This window comes from Oryctolagus cuniculus, chromosome 10, assembly GCF_964237555.1.
Source record: "Oryctolagus cuniculus chromosome 10, mOryCun1.1, whole genome shotgun sequence".
Taxonomy (NCBI): domain Eukaryota; kingdom Metazoa; phylum Chordata; class Mammalia; order Lagomorpha; family Leporidae; genus Oryctolagus; species Oryctolagus cuniculus.
The window spans coordinates 105,009,441-105,036,083 of record NC_091441.1 but is presented as its reverse complement, the minus strand read 5'-3'; the positions used below and the strand labels follow the sequence as shown (position 1 = coordinate 105,036,083).

The following is a 26,643-nucleotide window of genomic DNA, read 5'->3' as shown; positions in this document are numbered from 1 at the left end:
TGGTCAGGTCTGCTCTGCAGTTCTCTCCCTGGGGCCCAGGGTGAAGGAGCCGCAATACTCAGAGCACGTTCTTCTCAGGGCAGGGGGTGCAGGAGCCCAGGAGCTCCACCAAGCTGCAGAAGCGTATTTAACTCCTTTGCCAGTGTCACATCTGCTAATATTCCATTGGCAACCCCACTGTCCAAGAAGGGAAGTACACTCTGCCCGGTGAATGTTTTTTGGACAGTAATAAAATCATGCACACCTCTACCCAAACAAGTATGGTATATAGGAATTTAGTATGCTCAGATGTCTGTAGTAACACACACACACACACACACACACAAACACACCATTCACACACACATACACCATGCACCCCACACCCACTCCATATGGTACCCAGACATTGCTGAGGACAGTTGGGGCTCCACCCTGCTGGGTCCTCTGGGGGCCTTGGAGTTGTCCCACCTAGTGTGCCAGGACGCTGCAATGTTCACTCTCTAATTTCCAGCCATCATTGGTGGAGAGCACTCCCAGGGCTGTTGACTTCCTGTTACTTGTAGCCAGAGGGGTCTAAGGCCGAGAGCCACAGGTCCTTGTTGTGGAAAGCCATCAGCCTGTATGGACACAGTGAGTGCCAGGGTGGTGCAGGTGCAGGATACCAGCACTGCCTTCCCGCACTGGCACCTTTCTGCTTGCGTCGCGTAAGTGCTGCTCCTGAGAGGATGTGATTGGCTGAGCTGTGAGTGGGCCGTGTCAGCCTTCCTCTAACTTCTGCATACAAAGGTGCACTCACGTCCCAAAAGCTGAGACCCCAGACAGCCCCTGGGCTGACACAACAGCCTCTTAACTTGTCTGTCAGCCCCTGTAAATACCCCTCAATCCAGTCTCCTCCTGGAAGTCCGCCTGGTTGTCTTGGTTTGGGATTCCCAGAGGTGGAGTCTGAGACCAGGGGGCAGGTGGGGCTGGTTCAGCCGGCCGGGGGCGTGAGATGGGGGAAGCAGCCTCCTGTTTTCAATACTGTGCAATAGTTCTCTTAGAGTCACTCGTCAAGAAGCTTTCTTTAAAGTCCTTTTGCTGTGCACACACTTTTTATGCAAGTTTACATTATTAGAACGATCCAGCTTTTGTGACTTCGCGGTCTGTGGGTTATGTCTTAAGAGGGCTAGCCCACTTCAGGGCTAATCAATACATCCTCTCGTGGTTGGTTTCCACAGATCTTTGATCCATCTGGAAGTTATTTTGGAGTAGGGATGAGGTGTGCAGCAACTGTTTTTTCAGATGGCAACTCAAATGTCCCAGCACCATTTGTGGAATCATCATTCTCTCCCCCCAGTTTGAAGTACTACCTTTCCCAGAGCCAATTTCCATATGATTATAGGTCTATTTCTGGACTCTTCTGTTCCAGAAAAAGTCCTATTTATATGACAGAATCACACTGTTTTAATTACTGTGTTTTATGTTTTATATGAATATCTTGCAGGGTGTTGTCTTCCTCATTGCTCTTTTTTTAGAATTCTCTTGCATCCTTTTTCCCCTATGAAATTTGGAATCGGCTTGTTACCTCCTTCCCCTTCCCAAATCCTTTTGGGATTTTACTGGAATCAGATTAAATTTTTGTGAACTAATACTACAAGAGGGACAGGTGTTGTGATGTAAAATTGCCACCTGCAGTGCCAGCATCCCTTATGGGTGCTGGTTCTTGTTCTGGCTGCCCCACTTCTGATCCAGCTCTGGCTAATGGCCTGGGAAAAGCAGCAGAAAATGCCCTAAGTACTTGGGCCCCTGCCCTCTCCCTGGGAGACCCGGGATAAAGCTCCTGTCTCCTGCTATGGCCTGGATCAACCCTGGCCTTTGTGGCCATCTGGGGAGTGAACCAGTGGATGGAAACACCTTTCTCTCTCTCTCTCTCTCTCTCTTTCTCTCTCTCTCTCTCTCTCTTTCTCTCTTTCTCTCTTTCTCTCTTTCTCTTTCTCCCTCTCTTTGTAACTCTTTCAAATAAATTTTTTTAAAAAAAGAGAGAATTTGCATCGTAAAATATAGAGTCATCTAAGCCAAGGACGTGTCTCCCCGTTAACTCAAGGTCCCCAACGGCCTCTGTGTGTTTCCTCCTGCTGAATCTTCTCTGGCATGTAGCTACTCCTGGGCATTTCATTTTCTCGTGGCCATTGAAAACAGGCCCTCTCCTGCTTCCATCTCATGACATCTGCTGGTTGGTGCCTTGAGAGCAATGAAAATATTAATGGACTAACAGCTGTGACTAGCTTCTTACAGACTTGGGACAGTTTCTAGTTTTTGCCATTAAGCATCATGATGACTTTCATTTTAAAGATTTATTTACTTATTGAAAAGCAGAATGATGGACGGGAAGAGAATCTTCCATCCGCTGGCTTACTTCCTAACAGCCAGACCAAAGACAGGAACCAGGAACTCCACCAGGTCTCCCACATGGGTGGCAGGACCCCAAGCACTTGACCCGTCTTCCACTGCATTTCCAGGTACAGTAGCAGGGAGCTGGAACTGAAGTGGAGCAGCCAGGACTTGAACCAGTGAGATGCTGGCGTCGCAAGCAGCAGCTTAACCCACTGTGCTGCAGTAGCGGCCCCCATGCCGGCTTTTCACTGAGCATGTCATGCAAACCTATTGCTACCCTTGCTTTATTAAGACTGCTCACTGCCCGGAATGGAAGTCTAAAGTCATCAAAAGCCTCTTGGGTATCTGTGGAGACCTCAGGATTCTCTCCTCCCCCAGAGATACTAATGTGGAGAACTTTAGTGGAACGTGGCCCTGTGGTGACTCCGTCTAGCTTTTGTGGTCAGAACCTACTGTGCTGCGGTGGCTTCATCTGCTCAGGGCTGCTGGGGTTTGGCCGACGTTTAAGGTGCAGAGTGATCCACAGATGTCTCAGTCCAGCTCCCAGGAGCCCACCTGCTGTCCACCTGCCTCCCAAGCTTCTGGTCTCAGGGGACAGGTGTTCCCTCCCCCGAAGCCTCCATGGCCCAGGAGCTCTGTTGAGACTGTGGGCAGCAAGGCAGGGTGAGTCCTCCCAGGGGAGTGAGGGCCACTGTGACTTCCCCAAAGCCTCACAGAATTCTTCACCAGCCACTGGTCGGAGCAGTGCTCCACGGAGGAGGTTGGGTGTGGGAAGAGGTTTGACTCTCTTCCTGCCTGCTGCCACCCTGCAGCTCCCTGGCTGTCAGTCAGTGAGCCCATTCAGCAGTTACCGTCAGATTTTCCTTACTGTAACAAAACACCCGAGGCAGGCGAACTTTATAAAGGAAAAAGGTTTCTTCTGGCTCATGGTTCTGGATGTTCAAGTACAAGAGCTGGGGCATCCACTGGTTAAGCCTCTCAGGTTAGGTATTTTTTTTTTAAGATGCATTTTAAAACTTTTAAAATTCATTTTCCCCTTTTACTTGCAAAGCAGGGAGACAGGGACAGTGGTCTTTGATCCTCTGGTTCACTCCCTAAGGCTTAACAACATCCAAGGCGAGCCTAAAGCCAAAAGCCTGGAACCCAATCTGTTCCCATGTAGGTGGTGGGGACCCAAGTACTTGCGCCGTCATCTGCTGCCTCCCAGAATTCACATTTACCAGGAAGCCGGATCAGAAGTTGGGGCCAAGACTTGAAGCCAGACACTTCCATGTGGGATGTGGGCATTCCCAGTGGCTCCTTAACCACTGAGCCAAATGCCTGCCCTGCCGATGGTCTTCTTGTTGGCAGAGTCCCGGGGTGGTGCAGGGCATCCCATGGCAAGAGCAGGGAGCACTCGTGTGGCTACATCTGTGTGGCCTCTTGGAAAGCTACTAAGATTCAATCCAGCTGTGCCCTTGGCACCCAAAGCAACCTGATCACTGCCCAAAGGCTCCACCTCTGAACACCGAAGTTGGATCCAGTTGCCACCTTCTTAGAACCATCAGCACAAGACCTTGGGGATGAAACTCCCATGGTGGAGGGGAGGAACACACGGTGGCCCCAGCCAAGAGCTCCTCATCTCCACTGTGAAGGGCCTGAGGCTGTCCCCACGTTGGTGAAGGGGGTGAGGTCACCAGGGACGGCAGGTGGCCCTTCTGGAATGTACCAGACCCAGATCAGGCACTGGCTGAGGAAGCCCAGACTGGGCCTTGGAGACTGGTGGGTCTGATTGGAGGACTCAGGCCACCCGCGTGCAGGGCCTCTGCAGGCCCTTCCCTCCCCATAGCTGGGTGTGGTGTCCCTCCATGGAAGACTGCAGCCTCTTGTCCCACACTGCTGCCCCATGTTGGGAGGTCCCCGAGCAAGGCTTTGTCTGCAACCTTCGGCTGTCAGCTTGCAGGCAGGGGGGTGGTGGGCAGGCTTTCAAAGACCACCACAGGCCAGTGCCGCGGCTCAATAGACTAATCCTCCGCCTGCGGCGCCGGCAACCCGGGTTCTAGTCCCAGTCGTGGCGCTGGATTCTCTCCCGGTTGCTCCTCTTCCAGTCCAGCTCTCCGCTGTGGCCCGGGAGTGCAGTGGAGGATGGCCCAAGTGATTGGGCCCTGCACCCGCATAGGAGACCAGGAGAGGCACCTGGCTCCTGGCTTCGGATCAGCGTGGTGCGCTGACTGCAGTGGCCATTGTGGGGTGAACCAACGGCAAAGGAAGACCTTTCTCTCTGTCTCTTGCTCTCACTGTCCACTCTGCCTGTCAAGAAAAAAAAAAAAAAAACACCACAGACCTCCTGTGAAGACCCCACTGTGTCAGTTAGGTGTGCACATTTGTTCCTGCATTCAAAAACCTGGGGCTGTGTCACCCGTTGGATGCTGGGATCACGTTGAACTGGAGTTTCATCTTGGCTGTCCAGAACCTTATGGTCGCTGATGCCTGGGCACATGTCTGCCCTGTCTGCCCTGTCTTGCTTAGTGGGCAAGGCCAGGCTGATTGGGTTTAAACCCAGGCACCACCACTCCCTAACTGCATGACCTCAGGCACATTATTTTTAGCCTCTTGTGACTCAGTTTTCTCATCTTTGAAAGGGGTACAGTGTCTCCCTCTTGACTGGTAGAAAGGTCGGCTGCCTTTGTTGTGCAGAGTGCTCAGTATGGAGTAAGGGCTTGACCTTGACTTAACTAAAACTGAACACAAACTTCAGTTCGCGTGGTAATGCAACACTCATGGGCTGTCTCAGAAAACCCGAACCGCCGATCATTATCATTTTTTCTGAGTAACTCCTTATTTTTTCAGTAAGGGGGAAAAAGAGAATCAAACCCGAACGGAATGTGGGGATGAAACTTAAGCTCGGTCACATTTGGCTTAATTTCTCTTCAGGGGAAAAAAATAACCAGACAGCGTGGCAAAACAATCAAACTGGCAGCTCCGCCGGCCCAGGCCTTCCTGTTACACATTCCAGCGGGTGTGGATCTGGCGAGCCGGTGCTGCCTGTCCCCTGGGGCCAGTGTTCTTGGTAGAATCTTCTGGAAGCAGATGCTGCTGCAAGCCACAGCCTCCTGCCGTGCAGCGAGCAGAACAGGGCGTGGGAGGGGAGGGCCGAGCTAGGAGCCCAGCTGGGGGCTGTGGTGGGCCGTGCACCAGGCAGGGGGCCGTTCCTGTAATCGCCCTGGCATTTACTCTCCCAGCCCAAGAGAAGGCAAGGTTTCCATCTCACAGGTACGTCTGTGCTGCAAACACCAGGCTTGCGTGTACAATTCTGGGCAGGGCTAGGCCATTGTCACTCCTGTTCTATGTCAAGCCCCACGTCTTAGGCCTGTAGTGTGGGGAGAGCCAGGGTGAGGCCAGGGGTTCTTGGGATGCCACCCCTGACTCAGGTCCCTGGACTTGTCAGGACAGAATGCCTATTATGAAAGACTGCATGGTTGACCCCAGATAAGCTCATCTTTCAATTCCATTTTTTTCCATTTACTTTTTGAAGCACCCCTGTATACCCTCAGGCTGTGGGGTACTCAGCACAACCTCATGGGGGTATCATCACCCCATTTTGTTGATGAGAAAACTGAGGCCAAGTGAGGTTAATAACCCTCAGGTCACATAGCGGGACACTGTGGAGCCGGGGTTCATCCTCAGAGCCATCTGGGCTCCACACCAGGGGTCAGACACCCAACTGCGGGGCGGCCTCATTCACCCTTCACCAGCTTTTGTTCAGCCCAAGAGCTAAGACTGGTTCTGGCGTTTCTGAATGGTTGAAAAAATATCAAAAGAAGCAGCATAATTTTTGATGTCCAAAGATATGTGGGGCCAAGCGCTGTGGCGTAGTAGGTTAAGCCTCCGCCTGCAGCAACGGCATCCCATGGGCGTGCTGGTTCCTATCCCAGCCACTTTTTTTTTCTGATCCAGCTCTCTGCTAGTGGCCTGGGAAGGCAGTGGAGGATGGCCCAAGTGCTTGGGCCCCTGCACCCACATGGGAGACCTGGAAGAAGCTCCTGGCTTTGGATCAGTGCAGCTCCGGCCATTGTGGCCATTTGGGGAGTGAACCAGCAGATGGAAGACCTCTCTCTCTCTCTCTGAGTCCCCTTCTCTCTCTGTAACTCTGCCTCTCAAATAAATAAATCTTTAAAAAATTATATGAAATTGAAATTTTAGGACATAAATCTTGGTTGGAATATAGCTGTGCACATTTGTTTTCATGTTATCTATAATGCGTACGGTGTGCACTCCAGTGGTACCATGGAGTTGTTGCAACAGAGACCATAAGGCCTCTGAAGCCTAAAATATTTACTCTCTGGTCTTGCTAACCTCTGCACTTACCCACTGTGTTGGCAGCCTCAGAAATGGGGTGCATGTGAAAGCTCCCTTGCCAAGTTCAAGGATGACGTGGAGCACTAAGGGAGGTTGATCCTACTTTCAGAGGATTTAATGTGAACTGGGGGGCTGGGAGCTCTCTGGCGGCTGCTGCGGGGCTGCTCCTCAGCCCTGCCCTGCTCAGCCTTGGTAGAGGCCTGGATGGGGACAGCCACACCAGTCTGGCTGCTCTGTGTGCCTGCCTCACAGAGCCCTGATTTGCTCTCCTCCTTTCTGTTCCTTGATTTGACAGCTGTAGGTTCCGGGCTCATTGCATCCTCACCTTCCTCTGACCGCTTAGCGTGTGTCCTAATTTGGTGGCAGGAAAGGCCATGGTCGTTGGAGGAGGGGGTGCCTTCTTTCTCTCTGCCTCTCTCTCAGTCTCACTGTCCTGCTGGACATGAATAAGCTAACGTGTGCCCGCAGCAGCCACCTGCTGGCTTCCTAGAACAACACAGGGTGCTGTCCTGGTTGTGAAAGGTCAAGTGGAGATTGGGAAGAAGCCCAAGCCCTCCTCCTGATGGTAGCGAGCTGCTAACCCCACCCCACCTGCCTCCCGTGACTCATCGTGTTGCAGCTGACACTAATGTTCCTTTCGGCTTTGGGCGTTTGCAGTCAGTTTTTCCTGTTACTTGCGTATGAACACAAGAAAGATGAGCCCAGTTGCAGAGGTCGAAGGAGACCTCATCAGGAGATAATGAATTTGATCTCAGCTTTGCTCATTAAATCTGCAGATCTCATTGCAGTCTGTAAAGGAGGAAAAGGCACAGAGCCCATCACCCTCCCTGGGAGCTGGGGCAGCACCAAGCATGGCGGGGGTGGGGGTGTGTTCTGGACGGTCCACATCTATCTTCTGTGGTCATTGCTCAGCCACCCTGAACCACAGACCTTGTGGAGCTTTAGCCAGCACAACCATCCCATGTCCCTCTGTCCATCTGCAGCCAACCCCTCTCCATGAACCCGGGGATACCACCTATCACTCCAGGCTGCAGCTGTCTTCAAGTTCACACTCCAGTGCTTTTGCATGTATGACCTTGGGCATGGCTGAGCCTAGTCTGATAAGTTGGGAGAATGCCTCCCAGTTAGGAACACACCTCACTTACATGTTCTGGTTTGTTAGAGTGGACTCGAGTGGACCAGCAGACGACAGGTGCACAGGGGCACTTCTGGAAGGGTCCTGAGCACAGACTGTGGAGTTGGGGTGCATATGAACACGTTCAACTTCATTGTTCCAACAAAGGACACACCTGTCACCCAAGAACATCCAAGGGTTTTAGGAGTTCTGTGGGCATTGGGGGACATTGGCTGGCCTGAGGCCTCAGCCCACAGGGCCCGCTGTTAGGAGTGAGCTGGCCCGAGCAGCAGAGCAGTGGCCCTAATTCTAGCCCAAGGCTGGTAGCAGTGCTGACTGCTCCAGCTCTGAGGAGCACCCCAGTGTAGCCCAGGGTGGCAGAGGGAGCAGACGCCCGATGGCCCCAGTGTTGGGGCTGGTGGGGGCAGGCCCTGTCCCAGGCCCTCAGCAGCCAGGTGTCTCCACAGGTGCACGACCGCCTGGATCGCTACTGCTGTGGCTTCGAGCCTGAGCCCTCAGATCCCTGCGTGCTAGAGCGGCTGCGAGAGAAATGCCGGAACCCGGCCGAGCTGCGGCTGGTCCACATCCTGGTATGTCTCCCTGCACCGTGTCTCCTGTCGCCCCAGACGTGGCCTCCTGTCTCTTTCAAGGACAGAGACGCTGGCTGCGAGCGTCAGGGGTCATTGGATGCCGAGGTTTCCCTGTCCTGATCTTTTTAGCAGCAGAACGGTTTGTTTTAGTATTTCCAGGAAGCCACAACCTATAAAACTGACCAAGTGCAGCTTTGAGAATGGGCTAGAGTGTGGTGGCGTGGGGGCTGGAGCCCTGTTCTTGCTGTTTCCACTGCCCCCAAGAGACTTCAGGGAACCCCCCAGGATCCCTGGAAGCAGAGTTTGAGAACCAGGTCTCCAAATGGAAGGCAGAGAGGCAGAGAGGGGGGCAGCCAGGGACCTGGAGGCAAAAGGCCATGATCTGAGCCTTGGTTGCTAGCAGGGATTATGGGAAATCACATGGGATTTGGGAGCATGGAGGGGGATGGGGTGTGCATGGGGTGGGGGCCAGCAGAGAGGGCCTCCCATTCCCAACCACACCGTGGCTTTGAAGACATGAAAGACTTCTCAGTTGCTGGTTTCAGTTTTGAAAATTTCGAGGATATTCGACAGGGTATGGTTCCTGCTGTCGGAGGGTAAAGGACACCGTGGGGTGCTCCCAGGGAGGCTCTGGGAGCTGCCCTGGTGCTCAGGAACAGGTGGCACAAGAAGTGACTGTGTGTGTGTGTGTGGTTCAGCACACACACGTGCACAACACACTGCAGAGCCCAGGCCCCACGAACAGACTCCTTGTGTACCTGCTGAGCCCCACCCCCACTGCTCACCCCTTCAGCCACTGAAGCAGGAGGCAGCCCCTTTGCCTGGCAGCTGAACAGGTAACGTGTGGCTTATCACTGTGGGTCCAGGCCTGAACCAGCCTGGCTACTTCCTAGCTGACGATTCCTGTGCCTCCGATTCTGTAAACTGCGGTTAACACGAGTGCCCCCCTCCTAAGGTTGCTGGGAGGATCCACTGACTTGACACCTGGAAGAACCTAGCACGGCGCCCAGGGGAGGGCGAGCACTCAGCTGTGGCAGGATGTGCTGTGGGACGCACAGCCCAGCGCCCTGAGCCCCTTAGCACCGACAGAGCCCACAGGCATTGTTAACTCTGCTGCACCCTCACCTGTCTGTCTCTATCCGTCTCCCCGACTCTGAGGTCCGGAACAGTGACCCATCTCGTCTGGTCTACATCGATAATGCTGCCAACCTCCAGCACCCCGAGGACAAGCTGAACTTCCGGCTCCTGGAGGGCATCCGTGGGTGAGGCTCCAGGGGTTGGAGGTTCAGGGCACTGAGGCTGGAGGGTCTTGCTGCAGACAGTGGGACCTAGAACAATGGTAGTAGACAGGCGCTTCGAGAGGGTGTGGGGAGCCCTGGGAAAGCTCAGAGGGGATACAGCTGGTAGCACCTGAGCCTACTGTGCAGACAGCCCCCTGGCCCTGCAGCTGCCCCGCTGTGGTGTGGGAAGGCTAGCCCCTCTCTTGCACTGGGTGGGAGAGCTAGCCTGGAGGGGCCATCTTTCCCAGCTTGCTCTTTGTAACTGTCTCAGGTTTCTGGGGTCATTTTTTTTTTTTTTTTTTGGCCCCACGTTTTGCCAAGCAGAGCCTGGGATGGCAGAGTTGATCCATTTCTGTGGTCTGTCCCCTTGCTTTCATAGCCCTAGGGGGTCAGAGCGCCCCCTGAGGCCAAGGCAGCAGGTGCAGGCCCGGGGACTTGACACTCTGAGAGCGCTGCTGCTCTTCCTCTGTGTCACGGCTCTGTGGACTTCGTCCCAGGTTCCCTGAGTCGGCCGTGAAGGTTCTCGCATCAGGGTGTCTCCAGAGCCTGCTGCTCAGGTCGCTTCGGATGGACCCGGTGTTCTGGGAGAGCCACGGCGGGACCCCCGGGCTGAAGCAGGGCCTGCAGAACCTGGAGCGCCGAGGACAGGTCCTGCTGGCTCACATCCAGAGACACAACCTCACGCTCTTCAGGGACCAGGACCCGTGAGTCCGGCACTGCCCAGGCAAGCATCGCCCCTCACGTCACAACCCTGAGTTGATGAGCAGCCCTCCTGATGGCCAGGGGCTCCTGTGCTCACCCATCCTGAGGACACATGGGGAAAGCGGGAAACCAGAGGGACGGGTGGATGTCGTGGGATGGTTCGCCGCCTGGGACAGGGGAGGTGGCGTCGGGGGTTTCACTCTGACTGCTTTCCTCTCTGCCTTCTTGACTGTGGCTGTTTCCATGGACCAATGAATGTGATTCACGATTTTCTGTGAACTGCTCCAGAGCCTGCCCAGTTGTGCATCCCACGTGCCAAGGCAGAGCCAGACCACTGCCTGGAGAACTGTGCAGGGTGTCGCACGTACACACCTGTGGACACACCCGCGTGCGATACGTGAGACAAACCTGACAAAGGGTCTACATAGAATTGCACTTGCGGTTAGAAGCAGTCTCGGGTCCAAGTGTTGAAACACAAAGGGCCAGCACTGTGGTGCAGCTAATAGAGCCGCCACTTGCAAAGGCAGCTTCCCGTATTGGAATGCTAGTTCAAGTTCTGCTACTCTGCTCCTGATCCAGCCCCCTGCTGACTGCGCCTGGGAAAGCTGCAGAGGTTGGCGCAAGTGCTTGGGCCCCTGCCACCCACATGAGAGACTTGGATGGAGTTCCTGGCTCCTGGTTTCAGCCTGGCCCCGCCCTCAGTATTGTGGCCATTTGGAGAGTCAATCAGAGGATGGAATATTCTCATTCTCTCCATCTCTCTCTCTCTCTTTCAAATAAATACATCTCTTTTTTTTATATAAGACTTATTTATTTATTTGAAAGGCAGTGTTACAGAGAGGCAGAGGTAGAGAGAGAGGTCTTCCATCCACTGGTTCACTCCCAGATAGGCACAACAGCTGAAGATGCGCCGTTCTGAAGCCAGGAGCCAGGAGTTTCTTCTGGGTCTCCCATGCAGGTGCAGAGGCCAAAGGACTTGGGCTTCTTCTACTGCTTCCCCAGGCCATAGCAGAGAGCTGGTTCAGAAGTGGAGAAGCCGGGACTTGAACTGGCAGACATATCGGATACCGGCGCTGCAGGTGGTGGCTTTACCCGCTACACCACAGTACTGGCCCTGATAAATACATCTTTTGAAAAAAATTACACTAAGGATTTGTCTTTATAGGCTTTAAATTTTTCAGTTCTTACTCTGTTACATTGTTTGGTTTAAAAACTGGAGAAGTAACACATGCTTGCTAAAAGCAAATGTATAATAGAGGCATATAAACAGTGAAATTCATACTCACACCTCATGCAAATTTAAAAATAATAGAAGTGGCCGGCACCGCAGCTTGGTAGGCTAATCCTCTGCCTACAGCGCCGGCACACCGGGTTCTAGTCCCGGTTGGGGCACCGGATTCTGTCCCGGTTGCTTCTCTTCCTGTCCAGTTCTCTGCTGTGGCCCGGGAGTGCAGTGGAGGATGGCCCAAGTGCTTGGACCCTGCACCCACACGGGAGACCAGGAGGAGGCACTGGCTCCTGGCTTCGGATCAGCGCAGTGCGCCGGCTGCAGCACGCAGGCCGCAGTGGCCATTGAGGGGTAAACCAATGGAAAAGGAAGAACTTTCTCTCTCTCTTACTCTCTCACTGTCCACTCTGCCTGTCAAAAAAAAAAAAAAAAAAAAAAATAGAAGTGGGATCCTACTTTGTCAGCTCAGTCTTTGTATTTTATTGCCTTTAGTCTCTATCGATCATCCGAATGGACCTAATTTTTACTGACGGTGGGTTAGACGTCTAAGGCAGATGTGTGTTCTATTTCATTGGGCTGTTCCTGCAATGATGAGCAGTGGCTCTAATTTTTCACCAACCATAAACAATGCCTCCATGGACATCATTGCCTTGTGTACCAATATTTCTGCCAGCTGGATTCCCATATTTGGATTTCTGGGTCAGAGGTCACGGGCACTCTTTGAGAGAACTGTCAAGTTCTCCAAAGTGGCGATGTCAGTGTCACTTCTACCAAGAGAAGAGAGCGGGGGACTGTTTTCCTTCACCTTCACCAGTACTTGACCGTCTCACATGTTTTTGCCTTTCATCCATCTGATAGGGAAGCTTAATTTGAAAATTGCATTTCCAGGGCAGGCGTGTGGCATAGAGGTTATAATGCTGCTTGAGACGCCTGTATCCTCTGTCAGGCTGCTTGGGTTTGAGTTCCAGCTTCGTTCCCAGTTCCAGCTTCCTGCTAATGCACACGCTGGGAAGCATCGGGGGCGGCTCAAGTAGTTGCGTCCCTGCCACCCACATGAAAGAGTAAGTTCTTAGCTCCTGGCTGAACGGGCATTTGGGAATTGAACCAGATGATGGGCGATCTCTGTGAAATAAATATAATACATACATAAAAATTAGGATATATTACATTTTCTCAGTTACTAATGAAGCAGCCTTTCTACTTATTTACTAATCAGTATATTTCCTTTAAGATATTTGTCCTCTCCTTGTTAATTGGGTAGAGATCTCGGAATCTAATTAGCATAGCAATCTCCGTTAGTTGTGGTATAAATATTTTCTTCCTGTCTGTCATTTGTCTCTTGACTTTGTTTATGGAGTCTTTTTGCCAAGTAGAAAATGTTAACTTCCGTGTAGTCAAATTTGTTTGTCTTTCCCATGAAGTCTTGGTGTTTCACGCCTTCTTGGAAAGGCTGTCAGTACTGCCAGAACATTCAGATAATCTCCTGTGTTTTATTCAAGTATTTACACAGTATTTTTAAATCCTTAGAAAATGTGTATCTGAGAAAGCTGGGTGTTAGGTATCTAACTTCCATGCCCTCCCCCCAGGTGGATAGTCAGGTGTTCCAGCATCACCATTCCAAAGTATTCCCTCTCTCTCTCTGCTGAATCTAGCGTTCCCTGGTCACATCCTAAATTCCCACCAGCACAGAGGTCTGTATGTGAACTCTGCTCTGCTCCATTGGTCACTTTTTTCCAGTTCCTGCATCAGCATGACATGATTTTAACTAAGGCTACTTAATATTTTTGCTATCTGGTAGTCTAGGGTCTCATCGTTTTATTCTACTTCAGTTTTTTTTTTTCTGTGCTGTTTTTTTGCATTGTCTTTAATACCATAATGTCTACCCACGAAGCATGCCACCCCCTGCCGTTGTCCTCACAGTCCCACTGTTTTCAATTTATAGACTAATTAGAATCTGTTTCATTTTGGATACTGAATGCTGTCACCCAGGGGTGGGGCTTACCCATCCACTTACTCTTTGATCATCCCTAGTAACATTTTATATTTTTCATCATCAAATAGCTCATTTTAAAGATATGTTTACAACTATTGAAAATGACTTTTCTTTCTCAGATGTTTTCATACATTTTTAGATGCGTAACTTAGAGTTCTTAAATAGCAAATCATATTTTCAAATAATGATGACTTTACATTTCTAGTTTGCAAATGTGTGTGTCTATGCACACCTCTGAATTATTTCAGTTGTCTTGTTCCTTTGGCAGAATCTCCCTGGAGGAATGTTGAATCAGAGCAACTATAGCAAGCATCCTCATCTTATTTTTTTAAAGATTTTATTTATATTATTTACTAGTTAGAGTTACAGACAGTGAAAGGGAGAGACAGAGAGAAAGGTCTTTTTTCCATTGGTTCATTCCCCAAATGGCCAGAACAGTTGGATCTGAAGCCAAGAGCCAGGCACCTCTTCCTGGTCTCCCACGTGGGTGCAGGGGCCCAAGCACTTGGGCCATCTTCTGCTTTCCCAGGCCACAGCAGAGAACTGGATTGGAAGAGGAGCAGCTGGGACTAGAACCGGCACCCATATAGGATGCCAGCACCCCAGGTGGAGGATTAACCTGCGCCACAGCGCCGGCTCCCCTCATCTTATTTCTGACTCAAGTGGAAACACCTCTATGATTTCACTGTTGCATATTATCAGGCTTAAAGAAGTCATTTCTGATAAATACCTTTCATCAAGTTCAGGAAGTTTCGTTATATTCTTAGCTCACTGCATTTCCCCAGACTCAAGAATGTGGATTGAATTTTATCAAATGCCTTTTCAGTGTGTGTGGAACATAGTTCCTCCTTTAGTTTCTAATGCTGAATGATCTTTTCGTTCCCAGAATTTCCTAGACTAGACCTATTTGGCTGAGGCATATTAGTCATTTAGCAATTTCATGATTTAATCTGCAGTGTGTTACTTAGAATCTTTGCATATGTATTTGTATAGGGCCTAAGATGCTCCTTCCCAGAGCACTCTGTAGCTGTGTTAGTAAGTTTAAACAGGCAGACTTCATTAAGTGAATTCAGAATTTTGCTGTCTTTTTCAATGCTTTGGGACAATTTAAAAAGGAAGCACTTATTCCTCAAAGATCTTACAGAGCTGTCGCCTAAAACCATGTGGGCCGTGTGCCTTTCACTACCTTATCTTTTACAGACTTTTCAAGGCACTTCCCACCCAATGTGGCCATGTGAGGGTGGGAGGGGCTACAATCCCCGGGGCCCTGGCTTAGCCCAGGGTCTGGGAATGCAGATGTGTCCTGGACACGACGTGTCACTGGGAAGAGGGAGGTCAGCCCCAGCCAGCTCAGGGATTTCTCCTAAGGTCACCAATATGTTGTTCTTTCTCCCATTGGTCTCAGTTCCTCCCCAGGATGTTCCTTCTGGACTCAGCCAGTTTCTATTTCACTGCTCCTGTTCGACTTCCTGCCCCATGGCCCTACGCTCAGCCAGAGGTGGGAGTGAGACACTTATCACCCTAGAAAAAGGCAAAGACAGAGAGACGGGGCTCTCACATCAGGATGAGACTCAGCCAGCCCTTAACGCTGCCTCACTAGTGAGACATTAAATACTCAGACAGTGGTATGCGACACTGGCCCAGTAGGGTGAGAACTTGGCCAGTGACGGCCATTTTCCTAGTCCACGGGAGAAGGCAGGTGTGCTGATCAAGTGTGTGTGTGTGTGTGTATATGTGGTCTCTCTATGAACCCACCAAGTCAGACTCCTCCTGTCGGTGAGCAAAGCTCCAGCTTCCACCAAGACTCTTGGTGTCAGGATGTGAACCAGCCTTCTCAGCAAGAAGGGGCATGCCCATGGACAGACACCAAGTGGTCCCGCCCAGCCTGCCCTGGGCACAGCGACTCCCTGTGGCCCTGCAGGACAGGGCTCCACTCTCCCTGCTTAGCCACCCACCAGACACCATTTCTGGGTACTCCTCTTGTCAGGTGGCTGGGTCCAGGTTCTGCCTCTGATGTGATAAAGAAATTTGGGGACAAGATGTAGGGAAAGATCAGCAGAGAAACAAGATTTTTTTGCACTTAAAGCAAATGAACAAGAGGGAGTTCGGGCATACTCCAGAGTGAGCTGTACCCCACGAGGTTTGGGGCCAGCCTGTTTTGTGATCTGGAGGCACAGGAGTGGTACCTTGAAGGGTGGTGTTTAATTGAATAGGGGGTGGAGTCTGGGCAGGGATTGAGTATTGCCTTGTCCCTTTTGGGAAATCTTGGAAGTGTCATGGTGTCAGGTGTGTGATGGGAATAAGAGTGTCAGCCATGGTTATTTTATTGTATTCACCTTATAGCGAGCTACAGGTCAGCCTGGTGACTCCGTCAGCAACCATGGTGGGTAGTTTTGGCTCGTGCCAGCTCTGAGCAGCAGTTTTGCGGAAGTTGCCATTTTCCACCGCAGAGAACTGTGTTATCGAACCCAAGGCCCACACTTGTCACAGTAGAATCCGATACCTTGGCGGACAAGGATTTGGGGAAAAGAAAGGGAGGAAAGTTTATTCAGGCTGCTAGCAACGTGGGGAGGTGGCCGGCTGGTGCCTTGGTATCCAACCACTCCATGAAGGATGGAGACCGAAACTTATACAGGAAAATGCAGGTTTAGCTACGTGACCACAGTCATGGACAGAGGGTGCAGGTGCGGCGGGGGGAGTCTCTGTCATTCCAGTGCCACTCAGTGGAGCTTCTTTGATACGCGGCTTGGCTGCTCTGGCTGTGGTTGCCAGCATCTTTCTGATCTCAGTCTGCTCTTTCAGCTGCTTCCCTGTAGCCACCCTTCCAATGCTGACAGGGGTGAGGGGGGTTGGGTGGGGTAGGGGGGTATAAGGTTATGAGGTTATAAGCTATAAGGTTACTGTGCAACGTCAGCCACCATCTCAAGTCCAGTTTGCAAAATTCTCACACATTATCTATCTACACTTTTTTTTTTTTTTTTTTTGACAGGCAGAGTGGACAGTGAGAGAGAGAGAGAGACAGACAGAGAGAAAGGTCTTCCTTTGCTGTTGGTTCACCCTCCAATGGCTGCCGTGGCCAGCATGCTGCGGCTGGCGCACCGCGCTGATCCGATGGCAGGAGCAAGGTGCTTCTCCCGGTCTCCCATGGGGTGCAGGGCCCAAGCACCTGGGCCATCCTCCACTGCACTCCCAGGCCACAGCAGAGAGCTGGCCTGGAAGAGGGGCAACTGGGACAGAATCCGGCGCCCCGACTGGGAGTAGAACCCGGTGTGCCGGCGCCGCTAGGCGGAGGATTAGCCTAGTGAGCCACAGCGCCGGCCTTATCTACACTCTTAATTAGCCACAAGCCCAGCTTTTGTTCTTCTGAAGGTGAAAAGGACCCGGCTGGGTGTGCCGGCGGGGCTGCAGCGCAGGTGGATCTGCAGGGAGGGGCTGGGGCCCTCAGCTCCCCTCGCCTCCATCAGTCTCAGCAGTGGGCTCTTCTTTCCTGGAAGAAGCAGCGCCCTGGACCAGTGCCTCCCATCACCACTACCTCAAGGTCAGTAGGGTTGTTACTCTGCATTTTACAGAGGAGGCACAGAGGGTTTGGGTAACTTGCCCATGGTGTCCTGGAAGGCTGAGACTTCAATCACAGGTACGAACTGTGCGAGCAATTCTTGCCCCCAAGGCCACCACCCCTGGCCAGGTACCCCACGGCCACCTCCCCCTGCAGTGCCTCTGGATCCAGAGCACATGACAAGCCAGGACCAGCGCTCAGGACTGCAGGGCAGCAAGAGGCAGTTCTTGGCCAAGTACGTTCACTCTGCTTTGTCCATTGGCAGAGTCTTTCCTGCAAACCTGAAACCTCAGCCACTTTTTATCCCTTTCAAAAAAGAAAAAACAAAAAAAAACCCTCTCAGCCCCAGTGCTTGCTGCTTGCCTTCTGTCTCCGGAGCCATTACCCCAGGAATGAGAACAAGGAGCCAAGTCAAGCAAGCAGCCTGGACGGGAATCAGGGTGTTCCCATCAAGCTGAGCGGAGGGTGCCTGGGATCTGCAGTGTGTGTGTGTGTGTGTGTGTAGGGCGGAGTGGAATGGGTGGGGAAGGAAGTGTTTTTGCTCAGCTTTGGCAGAATCGCTTGTTAGAAAGAGGTTATCTGGGGGGCTCTGCCAAAGCCATCTCAACTGCTGCCTCCCTGCTGCCCAACTGGCTTCGCCCAGGGCCCAACCCCACCCCTGCTGCAACCTCTAAGGGAGACCATGAGCTTCCAAGGCAGAGGCGCTGATGACAGCAATACAGGTCCACGACCCCAGCCATCCCCACAGCTCTGGAATCAGGAGCTTGTTACGACGTCTGCTGCCGCAGCTCAGGGCCGTCAGTGCGAATAATGGTGTGAGTTCCCGCAGAAATGCTAGTGTGGTTGTCGGGTGTGGCACGGGACCCCACGAGCGCACTGTGTTACCTCTCTAGATCCAAAAACCTCAGAATCCTGAATCACTCTGGGCTCCCAGGCTTTGGGTGTGGGACTCTGGGATTAGGAACTGCTAAGGCAAAGTCTAACTTGACGCCACTGACCTTGCGGTAGTGTCTGACTCCACGGCAGGGCTTAGCGCCTAGTAAGGATTCCTGGGGAGGCTTTTTTGAAGGCAGGTCCAAGAGAGTAGGAGGTGGAGAGAAGTCCATCACAGGCATGCCCCCCCCAGCCAGGTCAGGTTGCGGTTGGGTGAGCTCTTAAGGGCCAAGGGCACTTCAAGGTGGGCGGTGGAGGTGAGGACATAATGGAGTCACTTCCAGGTGGAGGACAGGCATTTTTAGCTTCTTGTCTTCTCAGCAACAGTTGTCAAGAGGATCCCATGTGACACCAAGACAAGGGGCCTCGCCTCCCTCTGCCCCTGTGTCCAGCTGAGTCATGGCCAGCGAAGCTGTGTGTAAAGGGAATTAGAAGGTAAACTGCTTCTTGGACATCTGATTGCTCAGTTCTTGCGACTGCTGCCCTCATTTATAACTCGTGCACTCGCACAGCACAGACACGGGCACAAAGCACGGACACGGGCGATTTTCACCCAGGGGTTGATTGGATGCCTGCTGCTGAATGGTCTCCCAAGTGCTTGTACCGTCTTGCTCTGATCCCCCCAGCCGCGTCTGAGACTTCCAGTCTCGAGCTGATCCTTGTGTGGATTCACTGGGCAGTTTGTGGTGGTGGCAGATGGCGGTTATAATTAGGGAGAGAGAGACTCCGGGCTGGAGGGATGCTATGAAGGCACGCGGCTACCACGAAAATGTACCCCCACACCTCCTGCCATGGGGAATGTGATGGACTGAGAGTCCAGGGCCGCGTGGAGTCCACTGCGACACGGGCATCTCTCAGCCAGTGACGAGTCTGCCGGGGATGCCCATCTCAGGGACAGCTTGGGCTCAAGCACTCCCACCCAGCCCCACTCTGCAGCCTGAGGCTCCACCTCCTCGGCCCCTCCTCTACCTGTCGGCTCTGCAGGAAGTCAGGCCTGCCGCAGGGGCAGGGCCGTCTCTGCCACAGAAGCTGGACGCATCCGGGTCCTGGGTTCACTTGCTAGCCCTGTTCTCAGGGAAGCCAGACACACCAGACCTCTGTGGGAGAAACACTCTCTGACTAAGGAGCTACATCTGGACTGGAAGGACCGTGATAAAACAAGACTGTCGGGTAGAAAACCAGAGCTTGAGGCTTCTTTACGTGTGATACCTCTCGTAGCCGAGCCGGTGCTCAAGGGACCCTGGCACTCTGACTGCAGGTTACTGAACGGAGTCACTGCCCACGGGACTGATGGCCTCTAAGTCCAGGTGGCCCTGAGCACTTGTCCCCGGGCCCTGGAGCAGTCACCAGGGGGAACGGACTGACAGGAGGCCTCTTCCTGTGGAAAAGCATTGCCTGCCCCTGCCACAGCCACAGCCACAGCCCAGCCGGACACAGGCATCCTGCCCATATCCCGCGAAGGGACTCGCGGACCAGGTGTGGCCTATCTGAGTCTTGGGAGTCTGAATGTCTAGCCTCTGAGCGTAAGGAAAACTCCTGGCGGGGGCCACCCTTTCTCACTGCAGCCCCCTTCCACCCACTTCCAGGCTTTTATCCCACACAGATGGAAATGAGGTACTAATCCACGGCCACGAGGAGACCCGACCAGCCCACCAGCTTCCCGCTCCTGGCTGTGTTGCCACTGCCACATCTCCTCGGCTGACGACCAGGATCATGGGCCCCGGAGTATGGAGACCAGCCCTGTCCCAGTGTCCAGTGATAGCACTTGGCCGAGATGTTTATCACCATTTAATGAATGCCCCCACAGACACGCTTCCCACTGGGCTACAAGCGGATTTCAGGGTGATGGAAGCCGATGTACCACCCAGCTGGCCCCCCACGGGATTCCAGACCAGGAGCACTCAGCAGGAAGCAGCAGGAATCAGGGAGCCGAAGAGGAGCCCTGGGACTGACTGACCTTCCTCCTCCTCCCACCTACCTCCTTCCTGCTAGGAACTTCTCCAGGAGGTGGGGTGGGTCCTGTGAACACCACCCCCAGACGCAGTAAGACGACGCGGAGGCACTGGCCCCAAGCAGGCTCACTCAATAAATAGACAAATAATTCCCAGAAGTCACGGCCGCAGGAGGCGCAGGCCGGGGCCGCCCGCTACGTGCTGCACACGAGTACGTCTGCAAAGGGCCCCAGGAGGACCTTGTTGAAGATGCAGCGGACCCACACCAGGTAGGTGGTGAAGGGCTTGATGTTCTCCGTGAAGGTGTGGTTCTGCAGGGCCAGGATGTAAGGCACGTAGGTGTTCTCGCCCTGCTCCTGCAGCCACACCTCGTACTTCACCTCCCTCACCTTCAGGTACTTGAGGTTCCAAGGGATCTGCCAGGACACGGTGAGCCGGGCCTCGGAGGCACCCTGCACTGACGCCTGGCACCGCGCCTCCCGTACCTTGCCGGGGTACAGGCTGACTGTCCACTTCTGCTTCCGTGGCCCCGGTCGGCCCTTCACCACGCGCCGTATGGTCTGGATGAGGGACGGGATGTCCACCTTGGTGTCCTGATAGATCCGGAAGAGCCACTCGGGGTTCCGGCAACAGAGATGCCGTGGGACCTCGCGGCTTTGCAGGATACGGGCCTGCTCGGCCCGGTCCAGGTGGGCGATGCCTCCCTGGTCCCAGGGCCGCTCGGGGTGCGTGACCGTGTTCTCCAGCATCATGTTCCGCCATGCGACATACTGCAGGTCCATGCCGGGCAGCAGGGCCAGTGTCTTATAGGGCGTGTAGTGGTCGGGGTTGACGGCGTATGGGAAGAGCTCCACCACGGTGGCCCCACGGGGCAGGAAGAGGGTGGTGACCAGCTGGGCCCCATGCACACTGACCAGCATGGAGGCGTTGCTGACCAGCCGCACGACGTCGGCGAAGGCGTGGTCCTCCAGGGACACCGTCACCGTCTTCATCTGGAACTCCTGGGCCAGCGCCAGCAGCAGCTCTGCCTCATTCAGGATGAGTCTGTTGTGGGTGCGGCTGAAGACCAGGATGTACTCCTCGCCCAACGGCGGCCCGGTGTGGCTCACGTTCAGCTTCTCCGTCATGAACCGTGCAAACTGCCGGATCTCGTTGCCTGACACGAGGATGTTGGCTTTGGGGCCCTGGGGCTGCACGAAACCGTACTGGTACCAGGTGGTGACCTTGGAGAGGCCCACGAAGGCGTGGGAGAAGCAGAGCAGCCGCCCCAGGGCCTTCAGCTGTGCCCGCAGCAGCGGCTGCTTGGGGCTGAGGAGTTTGTAGAGGTCAAAGTGCGCGCCCTCGCCCCAGCCCTCCATGAAGAAGAGCCGGGCCTCGTGGGCCAGGCCGGGGAACTGCCGCAGCGTGTAGAACAGCGGCAGCAGGTCGTCGTGGAAGACGTGCATGAGGTTGTCGGGGTTGAAGCGGTTGGCGATGAGCGCCACGTCGGGCACGAACACCGGCTTGGGCATGAAGCGCAGGGCCGCGGCGGGCAGCTCCACGAAGTTGAAGTACTGGGTGTTGTGGTCCTCCACGGTGGACAGGTCAAGCAGGGCCGGCTGGAAGCGCCGTGAGCCCAGGTTGGGCAGCATCGCAGAGGTGTTGCCGTGGAAGAAGATGAACTCCTCGGCCTCGTTGGAGTAGCAGAGCCACTGGAAGCGGCAGATGCGGTCGGTGTGCGTGCGGCCCGTGCACACCATGTGGGTGCCGCCCTCCATCAGAATCTGCAGGGCCTTTGGGTAGTCGATCCTCAGCGCCGGGGCCGGCTCTGGGGCCTGCTGGCCGAGGGCCAGCTCCTCCTCCAGAGTGGCCGCATGCTCGCGCAGCCGCACGTGCTTCCACAGGACGGCCGCCAGCACCGATACCAGCAGGGCATTGAACACCGCCGACAGGTGCATCCTCCTGTCACCGCTGCAGGGCCTAGTGAGATGACCGCCGCCGCCAAGTGCCACAGGCCAGGGGAGCTTCACTCATCCTTATGGGCAATCCCAGGGCCAGCGAAAGCCTGCAGGGGGTGGGAGGAGAAGGAAAAGAGAAGGGAGTTGGCAGAGTCTGTCTGGGGTCATCACAAACCCCCCTTCCGGGCCAGGTACCGTGCCGGGCTTGCACTGGTAGGTACGGAGATGAGACTCCTGTTCACAGGATTCTCTCCCTCCCCATGGCTTCCAGGGGTGGTGTGTACCCTTGCCTTGACTTTGGGCTTGGCTGCATAACCAGCCTTGGCCAATGAGGTGTTAGCATGGGGGGAGATATAAGCCAAGGTTTAGCAAATGCTTGGAAATGCTTTCTTATTTCTTTGTCTATCAGCTAGAGCAGGCTCAGTGCCATCCTTATGATCAGCTTCGCTCAGCTGTTTTCTGACACAGTGTAGACTGGATGAGCTGTCCAAGAACCCACAACCCCACTGCCTAGGCTGTGAGGTGCTGCCCACGTGAGAGTCCCCGTCCCGTGCTGTGGGGGAAAGGAAGATGGCCCAGGCCCTGCAGGAGTCTAGACCAAGCCTGTCACTTTGTCGTGAGACACTGGGCACATCACTATGCCTCTCTGGCCGCTGGGGGCCTGGATAGTCAGAATAAAGCAGCCTGCTGGCCTTGGCTTCTCACCTGGTGATCAACCAACTGTGAAGCAAGATGCCAAGAATAAACAGCAGCCCAGCTAAGCCGGGATACAAGGAACAGCGTCATTGCTTCCTCGCAGTGACAGAGTCGTGTCCCCCTCATGCCTGGGGGTGCCGATCCCACCCATGAGGACGGCAGACACACTCTGACTGCTACCGAGGCTCACGGCCACTAAGCAGACACTCTTGTCTTTTTACAGAGAGGAGAAGCAACCGCCCCAGGTCACACAGCACGGCTACAGCCAGGATTAAAAGTGGGGTTGACCTAAATGCCCGGAGCACTGCTGCTGGCCTGCTGCCGGCGTGCCCCAGGCTAAGAAGAAGAGCAGCTCAAGTGTGTAGCTTCAGTGTTCCGGGTCTGATGGTGTGCCATGGCTGCGTACACACCCAGCCCCCTGCTCCTCCACCCACCTGCCTCGCTCCAGGGCCTGGGCCAGTCTCATGAGCTGGGCACAGCTCTGCTATGGTGGCAGGCGTGCTTCACCCTGGGGGCTTGCTCTGCCTTCATGGACGCCCCTGGCATTCTCCCCGGCAATGCTGCACATCCCTACTGCACACCTCCACCGTGCTCACCACGGGCAGTCACACACCTGTTTCAGGAAGCCAACCCCATCCATCAGCCTGACCGGTGGGCCCCTTTTTACAGGGGCCGCTCCTCACTCAGGAGCCGTAGGCCCACATTCCCACCAGCCTGCCGCAGGGCTCCTGCTGCAGGGGGGCTCCCAGAATACGATGTGTGCTCTCAGGGAGAGTTTAGGGACAAAAAGCCAGGAAGATGTGAGTTCAAACCAGTTCCTCATCAGTAGAAACGAGTGCCCAGCACCCTGCCCAGAGGACTGTGGAGACGGTGGGAAATAATGAACTAGTGGAAACTTGCGACTGCCGATTCTGATCCCTAAGTACTAAAACAGCAGTCTCATTCTGTGAGGTTCCAGCTCACGGGGAAGCATCCAGCAGAGAGCAAAAGGGAACGGTCTGAGGCAGCCGATGGTTACTAAAGGGCCACCAGGATACACAAAGCAAGTTGGCATTTGGGAGCATTTTGGACACACTTGGCTGCCTTCATCTGACTCAAAGCAAAAGCTGACGGGGGCGGAGGCAGGAACTGTCACTTGTCATCACGGCCATTTGACTCAAGGGATTCTAAAGCTGAAAGGAAGACTCATCCCAAAGAAGACGGAGACCCAGGCAGACCCTGAATGTTACCACTGTGTCCCCTGTGGCACCGGGCTGGGCCTCCAGGTCAAACACATCAATAAAAGACCCAGAAGACACTGCTGCTGCCACCCGGCATGCACTACCCTTTTCCCTCTCTTCCTCACAAAATCCCCAGTTTGTCCAGACGGACACAATTCCCAGTTTGATACTCTGCAGGCTCTGGACAGTGTCAGGGCCCCACCTCTCCAGGTGGCTGATCCAGTTACCAGCCAGGACCAATCACAGAGAAGAAGCAGTCACATTCCATGTTCCTATCTGCTGCACAGAAAACAAATGGCTGCTGGCTGCCACCTGCTGACGGGGCTGGAGGTGGCTTGAATGCCAAGGAGGGCATGCCAAGGAGAGGTACCCAGGACCACAGTGAATCCGTGAGAGGCAATTTCTCTCGCTAGTGTAGCCAGGGGGGCTGGTGCTGACATTCCATGACCCAGAATGTTCTAGCTGGTGTGGGGGAGAGCCTCTCTGTGAAGTGGGAAGCCACGGCATGGGGATCTGGCTGTGGCTCCATTTCTGAACTCTGTGCTCTAACCCTGTGCAGTATTTGGCATCACTTTCCCTGTAGCCCTGCTAACTTGGAAGAACAGAGTGCACTCCCGAGAAACCTCTGCGTGAGAAGAGAAAGGAAAGCAGACATTCAGACTGGGCCAGAGGATCCGTAACAGTTTTCCACATGAGTGCCACCAGCTGGCAGGGAACAAGGCCTGGGGTGCCTGAAGTGTCTGCAGCAGGTGAGCCCCAGGAAGCCCTGCAGGGAGTACGTGCTGGTTCGGCTCTTGTCTGGAGCTTTCAGAAGCAACAGAGATCTGTCGGAGGCAGAAGGAAGCGAGTAGAGGGCTGTCCAGGGAGTGTGATTCCAGGAGACCCAAGAGTCTAGCCTGGCTGGAGCAGAGACCACGTGGAGAGAAACAGAAGAATCGGCGAGGGCCTGACTGTCCCTGTCCTTCTGTGATGCCAGACACAGAATCGGAACTCTCTCCATAGGCAGCAGGAAACTTCTGGTCCAGCTACAGGGTGGCAGGCCCGGGCACCATGGCTGCCCTCTTTGCTGGGTTTCTGTCTGCTGCTATAGTCAGCCCTGTTCATCTCTGGGGGAGGGTCTCAGAGAGCCCAGAAACCCTGCAGCTGAGAAATCTCCTTAAAAGTCTCTCCTCAGTCCTTTGAAACGCACACCCCCACTGGAAAGAAAGGGAAACTCATGCTCCAAACTGATGTGTAAAGTCCAAACTCTCTCATTCACAAGAGACTCTTTCCACAGTGTCTGTCTGCCCAGATTTCAGCAACCTTTACTTTCTGAAGTTCGAGTTCGTTATATCCAACCTACACCACTTTTTCAAAGAAAAACTATATCACTGCGTTCACTTTCTCAAATGTACTTGCCCCCACTTGGAAATTTCGCATCGAGCCCCACCAGCTAAGAACTGTCATGCTATTTGGTTGAACCACAGGAAAGTGCTGATACCTGGCCATTTCTGACCAGTGCTCCGTGGTCCTGTCTGCTGTCTAATGGTTCTGCCAGAGGAACGAGCCATCTTGACCCACCACTGTGGTGTGCGCAGCACCACGGCTCTCAGAAGAGAAAGCCTGTGAACTTGGTTACGTCATGACCTCAGCTGCAGTTCTGACATCTTCTCTCTAGGAGGAAAGAGGAGAAGCCAGGATCCAGAAGGAGGAAGCAGGAGAGTTCATTCATCCTTAAGGGCAAGAGAGGAAAAACAAAAGCTGACAGAATAAGGGAATGGGGAAAAACAAACAGACCAAAAAAAAAAAAAAACAAAACAAAAACCAAAAAAAAAAAAAAAAAAACAAGGACTTGAGACAATGCAAAAGCAGGGGGTCAGAGTGGAGTTACCAGGCATGGTGAGACCACCCTAGGGCCTGCACTCAGATCGGGGCCAGGGACCTGGAGAGGCGTGCTGGAATGACAGGAAGGCAGGAGCAGGAGGCACAGTGGGGGTGTGTGTGAGTGTGCAGATGTTCCAGTTCTGTCCATCCAGAGCCTGGCAGCAGTGGCACCGCAGTAGCCGTGAGCACACCCAACAACAGACTCTGGCTTCTAAATGTCTTTTTCTGCTAAATGAACCAGAGCGCCTTAGAGAAACAGCTGGCTCCAGGGCTAGGGCAGTGAAAGCACAGGATGAGCCTGGAACATCTTGCTGTGCCAGAATGTGAGGAAGTGTTGAGGACACAGTGAGAAGACACAGGGGCCAACCTGAAAGAGCTTCCAAGAGTTCAATCTGGGGCAATCTGAGTACCAAAGTTAAGTGATAGCAGTGGATCACAAAGCACGGACTAAAAGAAATATCCACAGGTCAGTATTACTGTGGGCAAGTGCTTAGATAAATAAATAGGAGAGAATAGACCGCTCTTCCTTCTAGAATTCCAATTACTCAGTGCAGAGGCAAAGATGGGAGTAGAAAAAATCCCATTCAGCAGGCAGGACAGTAATGAGTGTGGCAGGCGAGATCTGCTGATAGATGCTGAAGTTAGTGGGTGAAAGTATGATGATCAACGAGATACACAGTAATTACAATGGTAAAAACAGACCCTGCAGCCCAGACCCCTGGCAGACAGCCCCTGAACCGAGTCATCAAAGTTAACTCCACCAGTAAGAACACATCAAGGGTCTCTCAACGTCTGTGTGTTCTTACTGGTGATCATGAGACTGTGGTCCTGTGTGATATTAACCTTGGAGAAGCTGGGTGATATGGTTTTTATAATCTTTCTAGAA

At 53.6% G+C, this 26,643-nt stretch overlaps 2 protein-coding genes across 5 annotated transcripts in view; one reads left to right on the top strand and one right to left on the bottom strand.

Annotated features, from left to right (window-relative positions):
* Positions 1–26,643, top strand: part of GASK1A (golgi associated kinase 1A) — a 69,359-nt gene that overhangs the window by 37,963 nt on the left and 4,753 nt on the right. Inside the window, exons 4-7 of one of the 3 annotated variants that reach the window (XM_070050961.1) lie at positions 8,275–8,397; positions 9,556–9,659; positions 10,175–18,524; positions 19,676–20,310. In XM_070050961.1, coding sequence (XP_069907062.1) covers positions 8,275–8,397; positions 9,556–9,659; positions 10,175–10,385 — 438 coding nt within the window. In that variant the 3' untranslated portion in view covers positions 10,386–18,524; positions 19,676–20,310. Of the gene's footprint in view, positions 1–8,274; positions 8,398–9,555; positions 9,660–10,174; positions 20,311–26,643 lie in introns of those variants that run through there. The other 2 variants (XM_051851840.2, XM_070050962.1) reach the window with 2 other exon arrangements.
* Positions 1,907–26,643, bottom strand: part of POMGNT2 (protein O-linked mannose N-acetylglucosaminyltransferase 2 (beta 1,4-)) — a 36,459-nt gene continuing 11,722 nt past the window's right edge. Inside the window, exons 2-3 of one of the 2 annotated variants that reach the window (XR_011379576.1) lie at positions 20,068–22,085; positions 1,907–18,501 (exon numbers count right to left, since the gene is read on the bottom strand). Coding sequence is in view for 1 of the 2 variants with exons in the window: in XM_002713157.5 (XP_002713203.1) it covers positions 20,236–21,978 (1,743 nt within the window). In the remaining variant the exon portion in view is untranslated. Of the gene's footprint in view, positions 18,502–19,864; positions 22,086–26,643 lie in introns of those variants that run through there. The other variant, XM_002713157.5, reaches the window with a different exon arrangement.